This window comes from Dreissena polymorpha, chromosome 7 (genome assembly GCF_020536995.1).
Source record: "Dreissena polymorpha isolate Duluth1 chromosome 7, UMN_Dpol_1.0, whole genome shotgun sequence".
NCBI classification, from domain to species: Eukaryota; Metazoa; Mollusca; class Bivalvia; order Myida; family Dreissenidae; genus Dreissena; species Dreissena polymorpha.
Window position 1 is genome coordinate 85,894,259 of NC_068361.1, and position 23,181 is coordinate 85,917,439.

Consider the following 23,181-nt stretch of genomic DNA (forward strand, 5'->3'; position numbering starts at 1 on the left):
CAATTGCAGTAATTCACTGAACAATTCAAATGATGGTTATACTGTACGAGTAACAATTACACTTGATTAAAACACAATGACCTTAATCTATTATGTAGTAGTATAAACAAAGCAATACATCAGGTGTCGTGTACGAAATGAAACAAAATGGCGTTCTTTTTACATGAACCGGTGTTCCTAATAAGCTAATAACGAACTAGGTATGAGCAATACAATTAATCGTATTATTGAGTTTGAAAAAACTGGTTAGGAATAAATAGGATTTCAAAACATAAATTTAAAAAAATCTAATATTATTGATGTTTTACTCAACATTGATTTGATTCTTTTTTATCCCAAACCGCTATAAATTTAGCAAATATTGGAAATTGAATACGCTTGTTGAATAAAAACTGACAGCTATTTTGAACAATTTACTAGCACAAAGAACATGCTCAACATGACCTCTTTGGGATACACAAGACATACTTCGTAATTCGATAGAGTTTTTAAAATCCACTATTTGGGTGCAAAAAAGCTAACAAATGTAAAATCCTTGAAAATTATAAACCGACTTAACTGTTCTTATTGGAAGGAATAACTGCCCAGACAAGGAATGTGGGAAAGGAACCTCCGATCCTTGGATTTTAAGTAAAAGGCTCTATAAACTGTGCTTGCTGGTAAAATATATTTCCATGATAGGAAAATCAGTTTTATATACTGATAAGTTGGCTTAGATGGTTACCTCAAGGAACACGTTAATCTATTATATTATCTATATCTATTATCAGTGTATATACGGTTTAAATAACACATGAAAAATGTATTCCGGTAGCCGATCTTTACTTATAATAATGTAGTTAAGTCTGGCATTAAAAAGATCCCCTACACTATAACTGGTTTAAGTCAATTTACCAAACTTACTTATGTTCAAAAGTATTAATTTGAATTTATATGTGTCAGTGAAACACTTTAAAAGTACGCATTTTGTTTTGTTTTTATGACATAATTAAAGTTATTACTTTTTTAGGAACAATGCATATTTGAATTTGTCGTGCGCGTTACTGTACTTGTATAGTATTTCTGCTGATGTGCTAACTTTTTGAATATATATATATAAAAAAAATTCGGAATTCTCGATGCAATAGTCTCTCTTGTGAAAAAAATATTATTTTGCATGCTTGCCGCCTTTAAGTCTTACAATAAAGCTTCGAGGGTAATACCACTTAATTTCATGTTAATCACAATTTGAAATTAGGCAGTCGTCTATAATAAAATTTGTTCGCAAACGGTATCTTCTTGAACGCAAACATGTTTATACTGCGATAAATAATCAGTTACAAAAATCGCGAAAACTCAGTAGTTAATCTTTTTTATTATTGATCATCGTACACAATTCTATACCAACACACAGTTTGCACATATTTGGTTTAGGAATAAGTACATATTTTAACCTGAGTGATTAAAAATGTAAATATAATTTTATGGCAAAACAAAAACCGATTGCGTCACATATTCAAAAGTAAAATGTTATAAACCGCTTGTCAATCATATTGTAAACTGCTCATATGCCTTAAAAATGGAATGGCTGGCATTAGACTAACAAAATAAGTATGATCTCCACGACAATATTGGCTCGACGATAATTTATGATCTTTTTTAACTACATGTTAAAAAAATACACCATTATATTTTAGTAAAGGATGATTTTTGCCAGCGCTAGCCACAAGGAAACATTGTGTGTTGTCATTGTTCTTCTTTTCAATAATTTTAATTGAGGACCATAAGCTGGTGCTACTTAACGATGGGGAAAACAACAAAACATGTTTTATTGATCATGCATACTCCACACAAGGTGATGGTCAATTTTAACGCCAGATAAATTATTGGAATACATATTTTAAGTACACAGGACATGAATAAACAATAACAAGTATTACTATGATCACTTAAACATCAATTACTATGGGAAAATACATGCGATATACATAAGCTTTGCCTTCGTTCAGACGTCTTTATCTGATACTATAAAATTATTACTACAAATATGTTTGTTTTAATGATGTGCAGTTTCAATTTATAACTACACGTTTGTTTTTAATATTAGTCATTGGAATATGAGGACTATGAAACTTTGTTTATTTTTTGTTAGCTGTTGAATCCAACTTAACCAACTTTTGTGTAAATCAGTTAGAAGTTCCGAAATAGAATATTCTATGTTAAATTAACTCCTTTCCAACAGTATGTTTACAACGGAATGTTAAACAATTGCCATTCACTTTGAGACAGTAAGGGATGAAACGATGTTATAAAGTAATTTTGTTGTAAGGATTAAAATATTGATCATAGATTACTTATACGTTACCTCTGACCAATTCTTTTCACTCCTTTTATTAAATAAAGTTATTTAAAAATAAAAACATAATTAAGTGATACTCTGTATATTTGTCAGGGGCTGATTCTATTATTTGACCTCAAACTATGACCTTGACCCTAGGTCTAGGCATCCGATTCTTGTTAGTAACAATAACTTTTCAATACATATCACCTCTGCTTATTTAAAAATTGATATTTTCTGGTGAAGAGATTGATTTATGGTTTTTACTGTTGATCTGACTTTGTAATTTTAATACTTACTCTAGGAGAAAGACCTGTTATACTCAGTCTAAAATATCTAAAACAATAGCTCTTGTATATGGGATTCTGTACCAGAACGGTGATACCATTTTTTCATGGTTACTGAATTCATTTATTGAAGTCTGACAAAGTTATGCTCCCAAATAAGAATGCTCAGTCCGCAAATACACCGATTTTGAATTTTTAAGATTATTTTGACATAAAAACTTCTGTCGATCAGTACAAACATACTCTTTAGATAACCCACAAGAAAATGGCGTCCTGACATGACCTCCAGTACGATCCACAAGCTTCTTACATATATGTTTCAATAAACAAACTTTTAAAGCATCGTGAGGGTTACCTTTTTTTCCTTTGCGGCATGCAACAGTGCGGACAATTTGTCATTAAAGAGTGTCAACGGCTGGACTAATTCTTTATGTTTTATCTTTTCCGGCTGGACTAATTCTTTATGTTTTATCTTTTCTTCCTCGTTGGTTAATGCCGTCATCAATTCCTCCAAACCGTTTATATCATTTGGGTGCTGAACATCACAATAAATGTAATTTATGAAGTATTTTTGACTGCATGAAGCTAAACCAACGAAACTCTAGAAAACTCTATTAGAAAGGAAATTCTGGTTTAAAATGATTAAATCTGGGATAATCACCTTGGAACGGTCAATGCTAAGAATTAATAAGAAATTAAACTATGAAGTTCGCGATGCATGTACAAATCATATTCAAGCAATCTAGGTATAGGAAAGATCATAAACATGTTTCATCCACTAACACAGATTAGCTCTACTGCGGATAGGCTCTGAAGACTGAAAGATGACAACATTGAATATATGGTCGAGGATACGTTTGTCTGCATACGCACGGCATTTCAGACAAATATTAATGAAAACGGTTAATATTACAATAATATTGTAATTTACTGCTAATCAGTAAAATTACAAATGTCTACAAGTGACGTACAGTACGAAGCCCGATAATAAAATATCTCGTGTATAACTTGTATAAACTGACATTCTAGAACTACCTGATCTGGATTAAGATCCGACAATATTTCGCAGACAATATCGCCATTCCTCAAAACAAACCCAATTGGTCGCCCTTGATCTATCTCGGTACACTGACGGAATCGGCATCGGAACAACAGTTTTGAATTCCACGCTAGCAAAAGCTTTTCCATGTTGTCTATCTCCTGGGTGTGCTTGGGACCACCATCAACCTCGATGACCAAGATCTCTGCATACTTCGACATATCTGGCGGTATACTTGCTTGGATGTTCATGTTTTTTGCTAACATATCTAAAAGTATATATTTATTTAAATGTTAATTGTTGACTGGAAAAAAACTTTATATCAATTTTTGTGAGAGGAATATTTCTTAAATATTGTTTATTGCATTTAATACTTAATATAATCACTATTGCATTTGATATTACTAACCATAACTGAAGTATTACGTACCACAACATGCTGGAAATAGAATATCCGACTTAAATGCTCTAAACTCTGTAAGTTGTCTTGGTAAAACTTCTATCATTTGATTGATGTTTGAATCCGGAACTCTTACATCAAAACGAAATTTCACCTTGAAATTATAATTATATGCCAAAAACATCGTCTTCCAACAAATACCCTTTGCATTTAGATGTGGCATCATTTTCTCCATGCCACCATTTTGTGTATGACGCAATATGTACTTCCACAACGTCCAAAGTGTTATTAAGTCATGAGTAATGGAACAGTCAAAATCATGAATTTCACACTTTTCACCCGACGCCTTCATCGTAAAGGCTTGCACCAAAAATCGTGTGAATATACTCCCTTTTGTACTTATGAATTCAGTTGTGTCGTTGGGAGCAGTAGCATTGAACTGTATGAGACAAATACGATCAGGGACATCAAGAGGTTTTGGGTAACAACAGTCCAAAAATACTATCACTTTTTTTAAACCATTAAACTCTTCAATGCATTTACAAAGTTCGTTCATATGATAGCACAAGAACAAGTCTTTAGATCTTTCAGCTTGAGATGATGTTCTTCCGATTAGAAATCCCGAGTTGCAATTATGTCCTGAGTACAGAAAAACCAAGGTATGTACGTGATTTGACTCGAGTATTTTAAATGCCTTTTCAATTCTGGAAAATGCACTTTCCTCGCTGTTTGTATTGAAGTCAACAACAACTAAGTTGGATTTGCTACAATGACACACAATATGCATGTTTATTATGGACATTGTAAAATACGTTTACATCGCTTCACATGTTAAATCATAGCATAAGTTATATTTTAATGTAAAATGTAATCGATTTCCAAGTTATGTGCATTATGTGATATTTGGCATGCATGTGTATCTCATGAAGATGCACATTTTGAGTGGTGAAATGTGAAGGTCATCCTTCAAGGTCAAAGGTCAAATATATAGGGGGAAATAGTGTTTCACAAACACATCTTGTTAACCTTACAAAATTACATCACAAGTACTATACATACAATGTTAATTACTGCTGTTTGGAAAATCTATTAAGCATTGCTTATTACGCATAGAAGTGTGCATTATGGTTAAAGAAAGTATATGTGTGTAGTACTTTTCAAAGGCAGTAAAGAATCATAATACTTTTGGCGTCATTTTCATCATTAAATATCTTGTGTATGAAAGATAGATTCAGATAGATTTATTTCAGTATAATGATACAACATGATAAAACATATCTACATACATGTACATGATAGTTTAGTTAAACAATAAACATGTATGAGAAATGAAACCATGGCATAACATAATACCAAGGATTACACAAAAACGAGAACTATTCTCTTATTTTCATGGTGGTCCTTGGATATTGATGGAAGTGGCATAGAGAGGCATGGGATGAATATCAGAGATTTGAGTAATGAAAGACAATTATATGCATAAAAAGGTAGATATATTAAAATGTGGATCAATTAAAAACTAACTATATAGAACTTAAACAATGATTACAATGATTACATATTAAGAATATCAGTTTTAACTGACAACTTAAAATTAGTAATACTTGTAATATTCCTTAAGGTGGAAGGTAGTTTGTTCCACAGAACACGGGCATTATACGAAAAAGATTTAGCACCAATTCCTTTGACTTTGGGTAAAATATAGCACCTACTTTCACTAGACCTAGTCTTGTATGAATGAAGTGTGTCAAAGGGAATAAAGTTTTCATTCATATATTCAGGAGCCAAACCATTTTTGATTTGAAAACATGACAAAAGGTAGCTTTCTCCACTCTCTTTTGAACATGTTACCAGCTCAAAATCTTAAAATGTTCATTACCTATATGTGACATATGACCGAGATTGAGAACACACCTTATTAATTTATTTTGTGTGACCTGAAGTTTATCTTTCCAAACTTTAGTAATACCATGATACAAAAACAACATGCGTATTCGAAATGACATTGGATTGGAGCCATGATCAGAAGTTTCTTAGTGTGGAATGAGAGAAAATCACATTTTCTAAACAGAAACTTTACCCTCGTATTGGCCTTTTTAACAACAGAACTAGCCATGGAATCACCAGACAGAGACTGATCAAGTGTAGCACCAAGATATTTGACTATAGAAGTTTACTGAATATAAGTGTCATTACAACTAACATTAACAGAAGCACCAGACTTTAACCTAGGTTTAGAACCAAATAGGATCGTTTATACCTAAATGAAGAGAAAGTGTATTGTCAATTAACCATTGACTGACAGACTGCAATTCATCTGTCAGTTCTTTTTCAATGAAAGACCTGTTTTTACCTGCAACAAGAATGGCAGAATCATCAGCATACATAATAAGTTTAATTTTAACCACTGCCTGCATTTAATTTATATATATTAAGAAAAGTAGTGGCCCAAAGATGGATCCCTGTGGAACACCGCAAGTAACCTTACCACTAGAAGAGAAAGAACAAGCTACATCAACAAGTTGTTATCTGTCAGAAAGGTATGAATCAGGACTGAGACCCATGGCTTCTAGTTTCATAAGAAGAACTGAATAGTTTGCTGTGTAAAACGCTTTCTGAAGATCCATTTAAATCATCCCTACAAGGTGACTTTTATCCATATAAAACCTAATAAAGTCTGACAAATGAATAAGGCAAGTGTCAATGGAAAAACCACTTTTAAAATAAGTACAAATTTGGCCATATTCAACTATTTCGAAAACTTTTCAAATAATACTCAAAATAGACACAGGCCGGTAATTACCTACTTCAGTTTTATCATATTTTTTATAAAGAGGAACAACTCTAGCAGCCTTTAAATTATCCGGCAAGTACCTTGTATAATTGACAAATTTACAATATGTGTTAAAGGAAAAGTAATAATAGTTGCACTATCCCTAACAAAACGAGCTGGAATACAATCTAAGCCAGTAGATTTATTTTCCCCTAGCTTATTTAAATACTTTAAAATACTTTTTTCTGAAATCAATGAAAAAGACTAACTAATAGGTGTAATGCCTTTTGATGAATAAAAATTATTGCTTGCCAAAGCTGTTCAATGCTGCATGTAGTTTTGCTGTAAGATTATATGCAACAGTACAGTAAAACATATTAAATTTTTCAGCAACCTTGAATTTATCAAAACAGATTTCATCACCATTTTTTAGACCAATGTTGCATGAAGTTGATGAATTGCCCTTTTTAGAAGGTAGACTAAGTTCCTTTACGGATTTGCATGAGGGTTTAGAATCATCCTTATGATTTTCAAAAGATTCACTAAAATAATTCTTTAAGCCTTAGAAATGCAATCATTGGCTTTGTTTCTAAGTGTTTTAAAGTTGACAAAATTCTCTTTAGTTTTGGGTTTTCCTATACAAATGAAAAGCATGATCACGAATATTAAAACACTTGATAATGATGGAGTAATCCAAGGTTCTGTCCTTTGTTTAATACGCATTTCCCGAATATCGTTTACATAGAGAATAATAGATTATAATAATAATAATAGAGGGAATAATAGACAATACTAGAGAATAAAAGAGAATAATTATAGTATAATAATACTTATAGATCTGGTTTATCATGCGACGCTTAGAAAACAAAAAGCCCGAACCTTGGCGACTGTTTTTTATTTGTGAGCGAACACATTACCTGATACACATTGTCGGCAATACTGTACTAGTGATAGCATCTCCAAATGCTGTCACATCTTTTTTAAACAAGTTGTTTTCATGCTCATCATATCCGACGATCAACACTGCTCCCCAACCATCACCTGCAATAAGACATTAAGAGCTAATTAAGAGCTAATACATGAACAATATTGGTTTGTGCTCTTTAATAATTATATTGATAGAATGTATGGTGTATATAAAGAATGGAGAAACGCCGTCATTCAGAATACTAGTACTTCATGGATTCCCAATTAGATATATGCACCTAACAGTCAGCAAAGAAATAACAGCTGAGCAACTAGACATGGATATGTATTTAGTGCTTTTTCATTTGTGATTAACTCTGTTTAAGTTGAGGATAATGTTTAACTGCAAGTTTTATCTTATTTTCATATGTTTAGTTGAATTGTAATTGTGATCTAACAACTCTGTAGACCTATTCTTTTCTCTGTGTCAACTTTGGAATGAAATCAATGAACCAAAAGATAACGAATACAAACATGTTTTTATATTAAATTTAGTATTTTGTATGACAGAGAAAACTGTTGTTTCTTTAATTCATTAAAAAAAAGACTTAAAAAATGTTGATATAATTGATGTTTTATTATATAAAATCTCATTGTTATAAAATGATTGCAAATTTAAATGTATATAGAAGTTTAAATTACTCTCAACAGTCTGATTTACCTTTTTCTTAATTTTGAACGTTATGGCATATTCGTGAAACGCTTAAAAAGTCATGTTGTTTAACAACAGAGGTGACCCCAGATTTTTATTTCAATTTAAAACCAGAAAAAAATGGATTTACCAACACTTGTCAAATAGCATGTGTAAACAATCTTAAAATTGTCGCGTAAGTATTTAATATGTGTTTTGATAGAGTCTGGACAAGTTTTTGGCAAAACTTACCGACCAACAGACTGACGAAGTTGAGACGTTTAAAACCCTATTTTCTACTGGTGTTGGGTATGTATCAAATCTCGGATATTGCACTTCAGCTCCTTCTATTTTGGGTACACAAGTTACACTAATATAAAAGAGTTAAACTACTTACCAATTAGTGCTTTGATGTCGTTATCGCATGTGTGGCATTTGATGGGATTAAAATACGAATTGCGCATACAGGCATGACATATCTTAATTTTGCCTGAACAGTCCTTATGATTTATCTCAGCCACGGCTATAACAAAAACAGCATTTTGTGTATATTTATCAATCATTAAGAACTCTATAAGTAATCCTGAAATTATTGAAAAATAAATATACTTTTTTTTACAAAATGGTTTTCACACAAGTAAATTCTGTCATTACATATAACATCAGAGGTGAAGCGTGAGTATTTTAAATTGAATTTATTTGATATCATCATTACGTAAACAAACCAAAAAGATTAAGAGGCTCATTTTCCTAGGGGAATTTGGCTTTAATCCAGCAGAAAAAAAGGATGGATGATGTACTCCATATTACATCTTCTTCGCATGAAAGTATACAGTAAAAGGAACAAATATTTAACTTTTATTTTATACTTGTCGGTGGTTTATATTAGTGAATTAACACTGATCATTTCACTGTTTGAAACAGCGAAAATTAACAGTAAAAATAATCGATAATTTTCACTGTTTAGTGTGAAACGACGTCCTTTTTTGACGAAATTACATCATTATCCCAGCAAAATTCTTTAGTTTTACTCTTTAACAATGTATATAAACTGTGAAAAAAAGCATTAAATAAAAAGAACATTTGTTGGATTCGGCGGAATATCGATTTTAATTCACTCGTGATCATAGAAAAAATATATTTTCTAAGATCGCTTGTGAATTAAAATCGATAATCAACCGAATCCAAAAAATATCCTCTATTTTATGCTTTCCGGTGGTTTATAGAGAAATATCAGTGAAATGAAACTGATAATTTCACTGTTTCAAATAGTGAAAATTAACAGTGAAAATTATCGATCCGACAGACGATAGGGATGTTGACACTGCACACACTTTTCAACAAAACATTGTTTTCAGATTTGACCGAATTTAATAGTCATTGGAATGTATTTATTAAACAAGAGCATCGCCTTGCGGGTGCAGACCGCTCATCTATTTTCTTTTTAATGGTGAAGGGACTCTCAATTTCAATCACAAAGGAGGGAGGGGTGGAGTGAAGAGGGGTGTTTACTGTGGGAGTGTGGTTATTTATTATATTATCTTCCAAAATGGCGGAAAAAATGGAAAAAAATAAAATATTTGGGGGTGGGGGGGAGTGGGGGGGGTGGGGGGAGGGGATTCTTGGGTGCGATGGTTGGACGGTATTTCAAAAATAAAATAATAAAAATAAATATGTGTGTGTTTTTAACCGTTTCCAAAAAAATGGGGGTGATGCGGTGGGGGGGTATAGTGTGAGGGTGTGGTGGTCATTTGTGAGATGATCTTAAAAAAAAACAACACATACACAATTTGGGGGGATTCCGGGGGGCGTGGGGGATGGTTTGGATGGAGTCTATTGTGGTATGTCAGGTAAGAGTTGTTTTGTCAAAGTATCAATCAAATCTAATTATAAATAAAGAAGTTATGGCAGTTTTAGCAAAATTTAATAATTTGACCTTGAGAGTCAAGGTCATTCAAAGGTCAATGTAAAATTCAACTTGCCAGATACAGTTACCTCATGATAGCATGAAAGTATTTGAAGTTTGAAAGCAATAGCCTTGATACTGTATAAGTAAAGTGGATCGAAACACAAAATTTAACCATATATTCAAAGTTACTAAGTCAAAAAAGGGTCATAATTCTGTAAAAATGACAACCAGAGTTATGCAACTTGTCCTTTTACGGTCCCCTTATGAAAGTTTGCGAGTGTTCCAAGTATGAAAGCAATATCTATGATACTTTAGGGGTACAGTGGACCAAAACACAAAACTTAACCAAATTTTCAATTTTCTAAGTATAAAGGGCCCATAATTCTGTCCAAATGCCAGTCAGAGTTACATCACTTTGCCTGCACAGTCCCCTTATGATAGTTAATAAGTGTTGCAAGTATAAAAGCAATAGCTTTGATACTGTAGGAATAAAGTGGACCTAAACACAAAACTTAACCAAATTTTCAATTTTCTAAGTATAAAAAGGGCACATAATTCTGTCAAAATGCCAGTCAGAGTTACATAACTTTGCCTGCACAGTCCCCTTATGATAGTTAGTAAGTGTTACAAGTATGAAAGCAATAGCTTTGATACTTAAGGAATAAAATGGACCCAAACACAAAACTTAATCAAAATTTTCAATTTTCTAAGTATAAAAAGGGCACATTATTCTGTCGAAATGCACGCCAGAGTTATCTTACTTTGCCTGCCCAGTCCCCTAATGATAGTAAGTAAGTGTACCAAGTTTGAATGCAATAGCATTGATACTTTCTGAGAAAAGTGGACCTAAACGCAAAACTTAACCGGTGGCCGACGCCAAGGTGATGACAATAGCTCTTTTTTTTCAAAAAATAGATGAGCTAAATATTGCGGTTATACAGTTTCTGTTTGTGCGGTTACATTTCGTATCGGCTTTAATATTTTACATAACAAGTTGTTCCCTAGGTTATTCAATTATCGAAATTAAATGTCTTGAATAAACGCAGATATAGCTAGTAAATGTTTATTTCATTCATAACGATTTAGTACCAAACCTGAATTTCCCGAACCCGCTTATAGCCTCCACAGGGGCAACATTTTATCTTAAATATTGTAATGAGCGTTTAAAACCGATGTATACATGTAAGAATACCATTTTATACGTAACTTTTATGGGACAATAATGGAAAATAATGAAAAATAATGTCACTATTAAATCGTCGATAAACCCCTATTAAATTGATGCTGTAACGATTGAAGAAAACATGTTGGGAGAATGAGAAGAGTTAATAGAAGCATGCAGTCTTGTAAAGAACAAGGTTGTGTTGCTGCCATGTAGGCTTAATATGCAATTCTATCTTAATGTTGTTTTAAGATTCCACTTGTTGGTAATTGGACTGGGAAACATTGATGCGTGCATGGAATATGTCCGAATTTCAATGTTTGCATAATACCGAAAAGTATTTTCCGACGTAATGAAACAAATACTAATGCTAAGTATTGAAAGAGAATTTGAAAATAGAAGTCGCATAACATATGAATGCTTTCACTGTCGCTATGCATATTTAGTGTTTCTAGCGCATTTATTTCATCAAGGGTATTAGTATTTACTCGGTGATATACACATTATTGAAAGACAACTTGATGTTAACTTACGGCTTTCTGTATCGTGTTCGTTCACCATACATATTTCACATCGTTTATCTTTCCAATATGTCCAGGTTGAGACGCTGTTGGTTCTCATAATTTTCTTATGCGTCGAAAAGAAAAAAGGCATTTAGGGTTTTAAACATAATGCATGCTATACATAGCATACCAGCTTGCTTTGCAATCGATTTGTTATATATCAGGTGAGGCTTAAAATAAAACAAGCAAATTCGTTGAATTGATATACCCCGCAAATATGCTTCTGGACACAAAAGTTTTCAGGACGGATGGAAAACGCCCTGTCACCTCAATGTGTGACCTTGACCTTAGCCCCTAGGATTTTCAGTGTTGAATGTGAAGCACCCCCAGATTATTGAGAACAGCTATGGCAAGTTTCATGGTATTGTAAAGGAATAACTAAATAATGAATAATTCATCAAATTCGTGAGCTTTGACTTCAATGTTTGACATTGACCTTAGTCCCTAGGATTATGGGTTTTGAGTGTGAAGAAACCCCAGATGATTGAGAAAAACTATGGAAAGTTTCGTGTCTCTAGCGTATGTGTTAGCTGTAAGCTTATATTAAAAAGCATTTTTTCAAGATACAAAGGGCATCCTCTTAGCCATATGTTTCCTAATACCAAGTTTGAATGAAAACTGCAAAAGCACGTTCAAGATATGGCTTCAGATGTACAGTTGAACGGACGGAAAGACGGACGGAAGGACGGACTGAAAATGCAAAAAATAAATCCCTCCGCCTATGGCGCGGGATAATAACATCGATGCTTGCAGTGCCTTTTTATTCGTGCAAAGGCTCATTATTTTACAAAGCAATATACCGTGACTAGTTGTTTTGTTTATCACACCTCTAAGCTTTTTTAAAGAAACAAAAACATACAAAATAATCGTTCCAACATTCGATTTTGTGGCAGAAATTCATATGTATTATGACAGTTGACGAGTTCAGAATGACGTCAGGAGTACTTAAACGTCGGTTTTTGTTGCTTCTCAAAATGTAAAATTTAAGAAAGCCCTAATATCACAATTTTGATTGAGTTGCGTCGAAGTAATTTGTATCGAAAAATGAGGACTTTATCGCCTCCAAATTTATTGCACCTTAAAACATTCACTGATCGTGTAAATACATACTAACCGGATACTTAAACATATAGCAGGCACCATTTTATCAAGTAGATATCTACGTAGTGGCATGATAAACAGCAACAAGGGCTGTTTGTAAAACATGCATGCCCGCCATCAACTGCGCAAATGGGACAGTTATCATCCGGAAACCATTTTACTGTTTTAAGTCACTGTGACCTTGACATTTGACCTAGTGACCTGAAAATCAATAGGCTTCATTTGCTATTCATGATCAATGTACCTATTAAGTGTTATGATAATAGACATAAGCATTCTTGAGTTATCATCAGGAAACCATTTTACTATTTCGAGTCACTCTGACCTTGGCTTTTGACCTAGTGACCTGAAAATCAATAGGGGTCATCTGCCAGTCGTGATCAATATACCTTTGAAGCTTCATGATCCTAGGCCTAAGCATTCTTGAGTTATCCTCCGGAAGCCATTTTAATATTTCGAGTCACTGTGATCTTGACCTTTGACCTAGTAACCTGAAAATCAATAGGTGTTATTTGCCAGTCATGATCAATGTACATATGAAGTTTCATGATCCAAGGCCTAAGCGTTCTTGAGTTATCATCCGGAAACCATCTGGTGGACGGACCGACCTACCGACGGAGCGACCGACCGACATGTGCAAAACAATATACCCCCTCTCTTCGAAGGGGGGGGGCATACTAATAATATACCAAGCACAGTTTATAACAGCTACAACTGTGCCAATGTTGCGTCTAATAATACTTAATAAAGTGCAAATTTACGTTACATGAGTTTACTCTGCAATTATTTGATGATTAGAGAAATTAAAATACGATGTGTCTGTATCTCTTTCAAAACTCTGTAATTTGCTAACCTTTAATTCATCGCAGATTCTTTTTGACTTCAATGTTCCTTCCTGCTTAATGCTTTCGATGCACGTATCTGCTAAAGTTATTATTTCCCGTCTGCCATTGAATTCCTTTGGCCAAACTCGATCCTAGTCAATACGTATGAAAATCATATAAACATGAATATTAAGCATTTTTAAGGACGTATTCGGCAGTTTATATGACGTATGCTATAAAAAGCTTATGGTACTAGTTTGCTTATCTTATTGTAAACTATTATGAAACAATTAAAAGGTTAACAAGTTTGTTAATCTTATAGCAAAAGTTAAAATCACAGTATATCGTCATATTTACATTCCCACGGGAGAGCGTCACTTAATGCAATAAGAGACATTTCAATCATACTTTAGTAAATTGACTTTACATTTTTCATTTGTAACTTTTATTGGTTTGTTGATATTGCTTATTATCAATATTTACATATATACAGGCATCTATGAGTTCCAACTAAAAAGTTGCCCTCACAGTGAAACTCTGTCACTATTGACGTTTAAAGCTCACGCTCATATCTAATTGTTGTATTAGGCTCTGATATTAAGATCGGTACGCGCTACTCGTAAAGAGTGTGGGTGCAAGATTGAAAGATTAAAACATACATTTAACTTGTCTTTACGACATTATATGTTTCTTGATCATAAAACTTTACTCGGAGAATAATATTTAAAACAAACTGAAAAAAATAAAAAATTCATAGCCCTTTCCATAAGTTTTAAACGAACAACAAATGACTAAATTCATTTATAAAAACAGAGTGTTAACTATATGTACCTGTATACTTTTCTCAACTCTTCTACTGTCCCATTTGCGCAGTTGTATGTTATTGTCCTTCCCATATTCCGTTGGATCAACACCTGTCAGTAATTCTCTGATAACTGTATATAAACAATAATGTCAGCAAAAGAAAATGTGTACATAGAAATAATTATTTTCCATATGTATCAATTGAATTATATCAACACATTTTATAAGCAATGGCTTATTATTACACTAATTTGAAGATATACGCATAATTGAATTATAGAGAGAGACACATAATGATTAATGATTAAGTATTTTTTAAGATCTAAAAACTAATCATAAGATATAACTTTAGAACACTTTATTTGTTTCACATTTGTGAACATTTCAAGGCAGGTCTTAATATTTGTAAGTTAGACACATACGCTTACGAAATGTGTTTGCATATGATTCATGCAGACAAAGTGTTATACATTTAAGTTCATGAAGAAAGGGCTGAGGCTGTTTGTTGTTGTTTGTTCTTTTAAATGTCGAATATTTAAATAGATTGCAGCAACGCTTTTGATAATATAATTTTATGGAGTTAAACCAAATTATAAATAATCTTCATAATCAGATGTAATCATATGCTTATTACACAATTTACAGAAAATCGTATATTTTTTGTAATATAAATATTTCATTTAATGTCAAACTGTGATGTTTCAATATAACTTTTAAACTTAGATAATTTAAATAGTTCAAGTGTATGCTAATGCAATCATCAAGTTGTCCGTTATCAGTAAATTGTATGTTTCAAAAACAAACATTACTTCATTTTCAATAAAATATGGTATTCTTTACAAAAATGCTTTTTGATTTATTGGAAGATATCAATTTTGATTAAAAAACCTTTACCGTTAACTCATTTATTTTCATCTAGTCAATACATGCTGAAATATAGCATCTTACCTATTCCAAAATTATGATAATCGTGTTCTGGTGTAAGTCTTTTATGTTGAACGGTTGGAAAATAGCCTTCTGTACCGTATAAAGCAGTCTCAGTCTTCAAATCTTCACCTTCCTTCGCCTCTCTTGCAAGACCAAAATCAATCAGCCGTGCGTTCAGTTCCGAGTCTATTACAACGTTCTTGGATTTGATGTCCATATGTAGGATTGTACCTCTGTTGAACATTTAAAGCGCTGTAAGATGGCATATCATCACAATCTGTATGTTGTCAATGTACTCTTTAGTACAAGTATATAAATAAATATATATATATATATATACATATAATATATATATACATTCAAATCGCATAAAAGCTAGTTATTAAATTGGTCTTGTTTTAATACTACTCGTAATTTGAGTATAAAATAATCTTTGTAATAGATCAAATTTTGAGAATAAATGTGATATTTCTTTCAACAATGGTATTCGATCCAGAAAGAAATGTTATTTCGTAACTACACAGCAAAACACATAGCGTAGGCAATTCGGTTTATTTCGTCAGATGAGAATAATAACTTAGTTTAATCAGACTTTCATAATCTGAAGCTGTTGAATAGTATTCTGTATTCTATCGCTTGCTACACAAGAAAACTAACTTTATAAATAACATATATTGCAAGATGCATCATATTGAATATAACGTGCAATACAATCAAAACGAGTATTATGACGTCGTAAAACATGATTAACCACCGAATGTCTTTCCGTCTGCATGTATCTCTGAATGTATATCAAACGTGTCTGACGACATTTTCGTACACTTAACGCGCAATATTCTTATAAAATGATGATGTCCATGTGCATTTTTTCTTATCCTTCGTGATTAATTAATTTATGTTACTTTGGAATTTCAACAAAATGGGTATTACAACGTGTTGGATATGATGCGTTGGGTGCTTTTTTCCCTACTGTGGTGAGTTCTAGTTAAGATTGCACAATAACACCCTTGAGTTACCCTGAATTTAATTTTCAACATGTTTATGTTGAACATATTACTGCTCAGTTTGAAATCTGTTGCTATGTGGTAAATATTTCTTGACAGGTAAGCGCCCACTTAAAGCGGTTTTTAAACCCCAATGATTTGCATATACTGTTCCAATACGCTGACCCTTGGTTTATTCATGTTATTTGTAATTTTGAGCGCTGTTTAGTTTTTTGGCGTAAGCTGTATTAAGCCAGCTTTTCACCTCTCCTGACCTTTGTAAGTGTCCAATAAAATTCAAATAAAATTACCCGCGGCTAGGTACGAATGAATACACTTCATTTATTCCATTGGCTGATTTGAGTATTCCACCAGAACATTGGAAACATATTCGCGTCTTTGTAACACTGTCTTACTGCATGAAACAATTTTATTTCTAATGAAAAGGCTTAATAGATAGAACAGTTTTACACTCAATTCTCGACATCAATACAGTTTGCGCGTGCATCTTTTATTTTCAGATAAATACCAGCGCAACGCGTTTATATTTAAAGGCTATGTTCTCATATTTAGTACTTACTTCCATATTCTTGTCAACATGTTAACATGTAAAAGTATAAAGAGCAGTGGAAGCGAGGCCTCACTTTAATACATTGCATTTCAACCCGGGTCAATTCGCGGCCAGTGTATGAATGTCAGAGTTTATATACAGGTCATCACCGGAGTTCGCGGCCAGTAAAATAATAGTTATATAATAAATACGCTATCCGTGAACTAGGTGACCTGGAATTTTCTTTAGACCAGAAATATGTAGATTCTTAATGCGTTACAATGATAACTATCATTTTTGATTAATTTAACAATAATTATTGCACCATATTGACCAATGTATTAAGCATGAGCGCGATGATTATCGATACTGTTAATAATCGAATCAAATAGCAATGCCCGACAAACCACTAAAACAGGTTTGTTCGAAGAACGCGCCTATAAATACGGATACTTCTCGTGTGGCCGGTTGACTCGTATGTTTTAATTTCACTTCCATTCTTCTTTTTGTTTTCTGTTTTGTATCTATAGGTTTATGACCAGCAATATGTAATAATGTAAAATAAGCCGCGAAAACCCCGCGTAACATCCCGTACTGCGTGTGATGCAGCTAAGAACTGCACATAAAAAGACATTCGCTATCCTTGATCACATTCATTGAACTATCAACGCCGTATATCTTTTTTAAAGATAGTTCTTGTTTAGAGTTATTTTGTTACGTTTGTTTCTTATTGATTAGCCGTTGGTAGAATCTCCAAACAAATAAAACGTGCTGATCAACAAGGGTATTCCCAACATAAGTTCTGTCTGAAGACGGCCATATAAAAAACAGGGAGGTTTTGAGGTACATATATAGCCGCTGGTTGATTACTTTTTGTGTTCTTACTGTTACAAATAATGTCGACCATTTAAAATGATAGCAGGAAAACAACTTAAGTAATTGCGAATTTCAAAAGCAAGTATAACCTCCGTGGTTAATTTTACTCATGTGTTTCTCATTTTAGTTTGTTGTATGATTCATAGTATTCCTATCTAACAACTTTTCTCTTTACAGCTAAAACTTGATTACATAAAAAAATAAAAAATAAATCAAATGTCTTTGGTATCGATTTGATGCAAAGTCCTAAGACTTTGTTCACACGGCCTTTAACAAGAGGGTCAAACGGCCTTAGTTTTTTCACTTAACTAATTTTTTTTTTAGAATTTCATTTGATTTGCACCCATAAAGCTTTTATGTGACATTAGGCGTGTGATTTAAACATACTTTAAATAGAGCTTAACAGCCTTACATTAAAAAAACAACAACCAAAAACATGTTTAAAGTAATTTTCATTGCGATTTTCTATATAAATAAATATAAAAATGACCAGTTTTTCGTCAATTGGCATCATTTCCATTTCCATAAAAGCCGAATATGCTATTTATCTTTCTAGCATTATTTGAATAAATATGTTTTAGAACATCAAATAGCTTTTGTGATGCAAATATAAGCAAAACAAGTTGTATATCATTCAACCTTATATTGTTTGCTTTGTAGCTGTTCAATTATCAGTAGTATCCTAAGCCTTAATGTACCGCTATGTGTTATTATGGTGTGTTATAACGATCGCTTTGTTTGATCGGCACTAATCGATGTCTAATAAATATATTAAAAATCCATTTGTTGTAAGATGTTTGCAAAAAAAAACAAGTAAAACAAATAGAATGCGATTTGATAATTGCATCAGGTTGCAAGCGATAAACTTCATTACGACGCAACGTAAGTAAATATATTTTCAAACATTGGACATTACTAATATGTATTTCCCCGATGTCGTAGATTTCCACGAACATCCTCATCATAAAATTATTAAAGACGCGATATAATTTGCACGGCTGCTTAATAACACCTTACAATATGATACAGGTTCAGTATAATACTACGTATTTAAAAACGTTGCATTTTGGGCTGCGTTCAGGTTCTGTTCACTAGAACGAAGAGGCAACTTTTGGGCAGGAACCGTCTAACTTTATTCTATTTACGTGTATAACTCATTCTTTTAGGAAATATTGCAGAATCAACTATGTGGCACTTGAAACTCAGCAGTGAAATGACATCCAAATAGAGGAGTCTTTTGTGAAGACTGTAATAGATGGTTTCATGCAGAATGTCAGGGCATGAGATAACTTACACATCAGTTTCATTGCAATCACTTTAATGAACCGTGGCAATGTACAAACTGTGTATTTCATTTTGATTCTACTCTTTTTGATCACACAAAGTCTGTACAATCAGATCATTCATTATCACGTGTCAGTACAGAGAACTCGTCCGTTATTCAATCCCTACGCTCTGAGAAGCAAGCACCCTTACCCAAGCACACCAGTCAGTGAACAAACATGCAACTACAAACTCTCAATCTTTGAGACACAAACAATTACCAACACACAAATCACAGTTGGTACAACACCTAAAATTGTAACTGTAAATAGTCAGTCTGTAAAGAATAAAAATTAAGCTTTCCAATCTATGCTGACTACTGTAAAACTGGATGTTGTTCTGGGAAACGAATCATGGCGCAAGCCTTAAATAAAACAAGAGCACATCCTTGCGGGTGCAGACCGCTCATCTGTTTTGAAGGGACCTATCTCAATTTCAATCACAAAGGAAGGAGGGGTGGAGTGGAGAGGGGTGTATAGTGTGGGGGTGTGGTCATTTATTACATTATCTTCCAAACTGCAAAAAAAATGCAAAAAAAAAAAGTTTTTGGGGGTGGGGGATTCTTGGGTGGGATGGTTGGACAGTATTTCAAAAATAAAAAAAAATAAAAAATATTTGTGTTTTTTAACCATGTTTCAAAAAACAAAGTTTTTTTGGGGGGAGGGGGGTCGCGGGGGATATTGTGTGAGGGTGTGGTGGTCATTTATTAGATGATCCTTAAAAAAGAAATTGTTGGGGATTCTGCGGGAGGCGGGGGAATGGTTTGGGTGGAGTCTATTGTGGTTGGTCAGGTAAGAGTTGTTTTGTCAAAGTATCAATACAATCTAATCATAAATAAAGAAGTTATGGCAATATTAGCAAAATTTAATAATTTGACCTTGAGAGTCAAGGTCATTCAAAGGTAAAGGTAAAATTCAATTTGCCAGGTATTGTGCCCTCGTGATAGCATAAAAGTAGTGAACCGGAGGCCGACGCCGACGCCAAGGTGATGACAATATATCATAATATTTTTCAAAAAACAGATGAGCTAAAAATCAGAAGCGTTTCCATCCGACTACTATGTTTACAGAAATGATCGAAAAGGCAGAACAGGAGGCGGGGTTTTTGTACTGGTTTCAAATAAGTTAAGAAGCCATACTCCTGTGGAATTCAAATCTTCATCTGAAATTATTTGGGTAAACATAAAGCAAAATGTTAAAAAGGACCTGCTGGTCTGCAGTGCATACCGACCTGACATGGATTTTATTTGTAAAGACGAACTGGATCGTACCATCAGTCTCACTGATAAATTAAATAGTACAACCCTTATTGGGGGTGATTTTAACATTGGAAAATAAATTGGAAAAAAATAAAATTGTAGATTCTTAATGGTTCACACCCAGAAGAATGTTACATAGTTTTAGACTTTTTAGATACTCAATAATTAAACAAAATAGTTGATGAACTAATATGACTATCTGATACAACAAGAAATGTCTTGATCTGTTATTCTTTTCTAATCCTTCTTTAGCCCAAACAGTTAAGGTCATGACAGGTTTTAGTGATCACTGCATCCCTTTTTAAAATCCCTTAAAAAATCTAACCCCCCAAAAAAGTTATATTCTGCTGTTTTTACTAATGACACAACTAGCTCATATCCAGATCTTCTAATAGCCCGTTTAAAACATGCCATCAATTAATATTACTGTAAATGGTGTTAAGAAACTCCTACTCAAACTGATCCATACAAGGTCGCAGGGCCAGATCAAATCAAACCCAGAATCTTACGGGAGTGTGTAAATGAAATCGCACCTATTATTTTCATAAAGCCTTTGGCTTTCGCATGTATAATCTAGCATATTGTCCTAGAAATATGAAGCGTCGATCGCGCTTTAAAGATTCGATGCATTTATTTAAACCTGGTTTAATCAATTAAAAACAGCTGAAATCTAAATCAAGCACCGCCGTTATCAACTTCCGTAAGTGAACCCCGTACCAAATCATATTTTGTTCTGGCGTCAACGAAACGGTTCGAAACGAAAATTAAATTTCACATAGAAGAACACGCGGTGAGTGTTAAAAAATTGTTTGAGAGCTTACCTAGGACGCTGCCCAGGTTTATTTGTCAATTTCTATTGGCACAAGCACCGTACATTTTACCTTACATGAGCTCTAAAAAGGAGGATGATGTCCTCCAAGTTGCCGACTCAGAGTCGGAATTTTCTGGATTTGAAAACGATATTGTCGACACGCCAAATGTGGCAAAATTGTAATTGAAGTTGGAACAACTTCTCCAATAAAAAAATATAAAGGAAGTAGCCCAGTGAAGGGCAGGAAAAAAGAAAAATCTACTGTGGTTGTGCCAAAAAGGAAAGAAAAATCTAAAAAATCTAATGCAAATGTTTCAAATGTGAACATAGAAAATCTCAGTTCAAATGAGATAAGATTACTAAGACAAAAACTGTCGTTACAATAGGCATATGATGACAACAGTTTAAATTTGAATTTACATAATCTCAATTGAAATTAGATAAGATTACTAAGGAAAAAATGTACAAGAGACATATGATAACAAAGATTATGACTATTTTGCACCTTCTTGTTCAAAAGCAAATAAGGAAAATCGTCCAAATTTACATATTGAACTTGATAATCATTCTGATGATCATAACGGTAGAAACGTGGCCCATGACATACAATATAAGCTTTTTTGAAGTAATTCAGATGAGGATTTCGCCCTCCAAAGTAAAAAAATATGGAAAAAGGAAAACCAGTTGCTCCTTTATAAGCTAAACTGATCAAGCAAGCATGTACAACAGCTTATGACACAGATTCCATAGTTTCTAAGTATAAAATTCCTGAAAATGTAGATATGTGTGGCTACTGTGAATTCAGAAATCTGGAAATTTCTAGACAAGCGTACACATTCGAATGACAAAGGTGTTCAAGATATTCAGACATTGAAAGAAACAGCTATGATGCCCATTATTGATTTAGCCAAAACTATGAGAAATGATGCAAGTATTACAAACAAACTTAAGTTTAAGTGTCAGATGCCTTAACGTTGATGGCAAAAGTTCAATTTAATTTGTCTGTGCGAAGTCGTTACTCAATACGACCGAACATTAATCGGAAATATTCCGGATTGTGTAACTATTATATGCCAATCACAAAAAGTTTGTTCGGTGATGATTTGGCCAAAGACATAAAGGCCTGTGATTCGATGTCTTTCATAGGAAAAAGCAAAGAATGGCGTGGAAGATGGCGACCAATGAGGAGAGGTCAAGGTCGTTATGCTCCTTACCATCAGCAACATGTAACCAAACGATTTTGACCACAAATGACAACAAGGCCCTTTCGAGGCAGGCCCTGGGTTTGAAGAGCGTCCAGAGGGAGCTTCAAAATCTCTAATGACAATTGAATTTTCGGTAGGTAAGTAGGTAAGGAGGAACATTTTTTACCTTGTTGGAAACAGTTAACAAATGACCAATTGGTATTAAATGCAATAAAAGGTTATGACAAAAACGCAGATAGTATTGCCCAATACAATAACATTCAGTGATTAACAGAGAAAGATTGTTGAAGCAGAAATAAGTTAAAGTGAATCGGAGCGATTGTTCAAACATCTCATGAGCCACAGGAGTTTATTTCAAATTTATGTATTGTTCCTAAACCAAATGGAAAGTATAGACCTGTTCTTAATCTAAAATTGTTTAATAAGTTTGTACATTATGATAATTTTAAACAAGAGACATTTAATATGGTAC

At 33.3% G+C, this 23,181-nt stretch overlaps 1 protein-coding gene across 1 annotated transcript in view; it reads right to left on the bottom strand.

Annotated features, from left to right (window-relative positions):
• LOC127839894 (uncharacterized) overlaps positions 1-23,181 on the bottom strand; it is a 69,203-nt gene that overhangs the window by 2,603 nt on the left and 43,419 nt on the right. The window contains exons 9-17 of the mRNA XM_052368287.1: positions 15,725-15,936; positions 14,804-14,907; positions 14,002-14,124; positions 12,018-12,111; positions 8,811-8,936; positions 7,734-7,857; positions 4,074-4,807; positions 3,640-3,911; positions 2,960-3,139 (exon numbers count right to left, since the gene is read on the bottom strand). Coding sequence (XP_052224247.1) covers positions 2,960-3,139; positions 3,640-3,911; positions 4,074-4,807; positions 7,734-7,857; positions 8,811-8,936; positions 12,018-12,111; positions 14,002-14,124; positions 14,804-14,907; positions 15,725-15,936 — 1,969 coding nt within the window. The remainder of the gene's footprint in view (positions 1-2,959; positions 3,140-3,639; positions 3,912-4,073; positions 4,808-7,733; positions 7,858-8,810; positions 8,937-12,017; positions 12,112-14,001; positions 14,125-14,803; positions 14,908-15,724; positions 15,937-23,181) is intronic.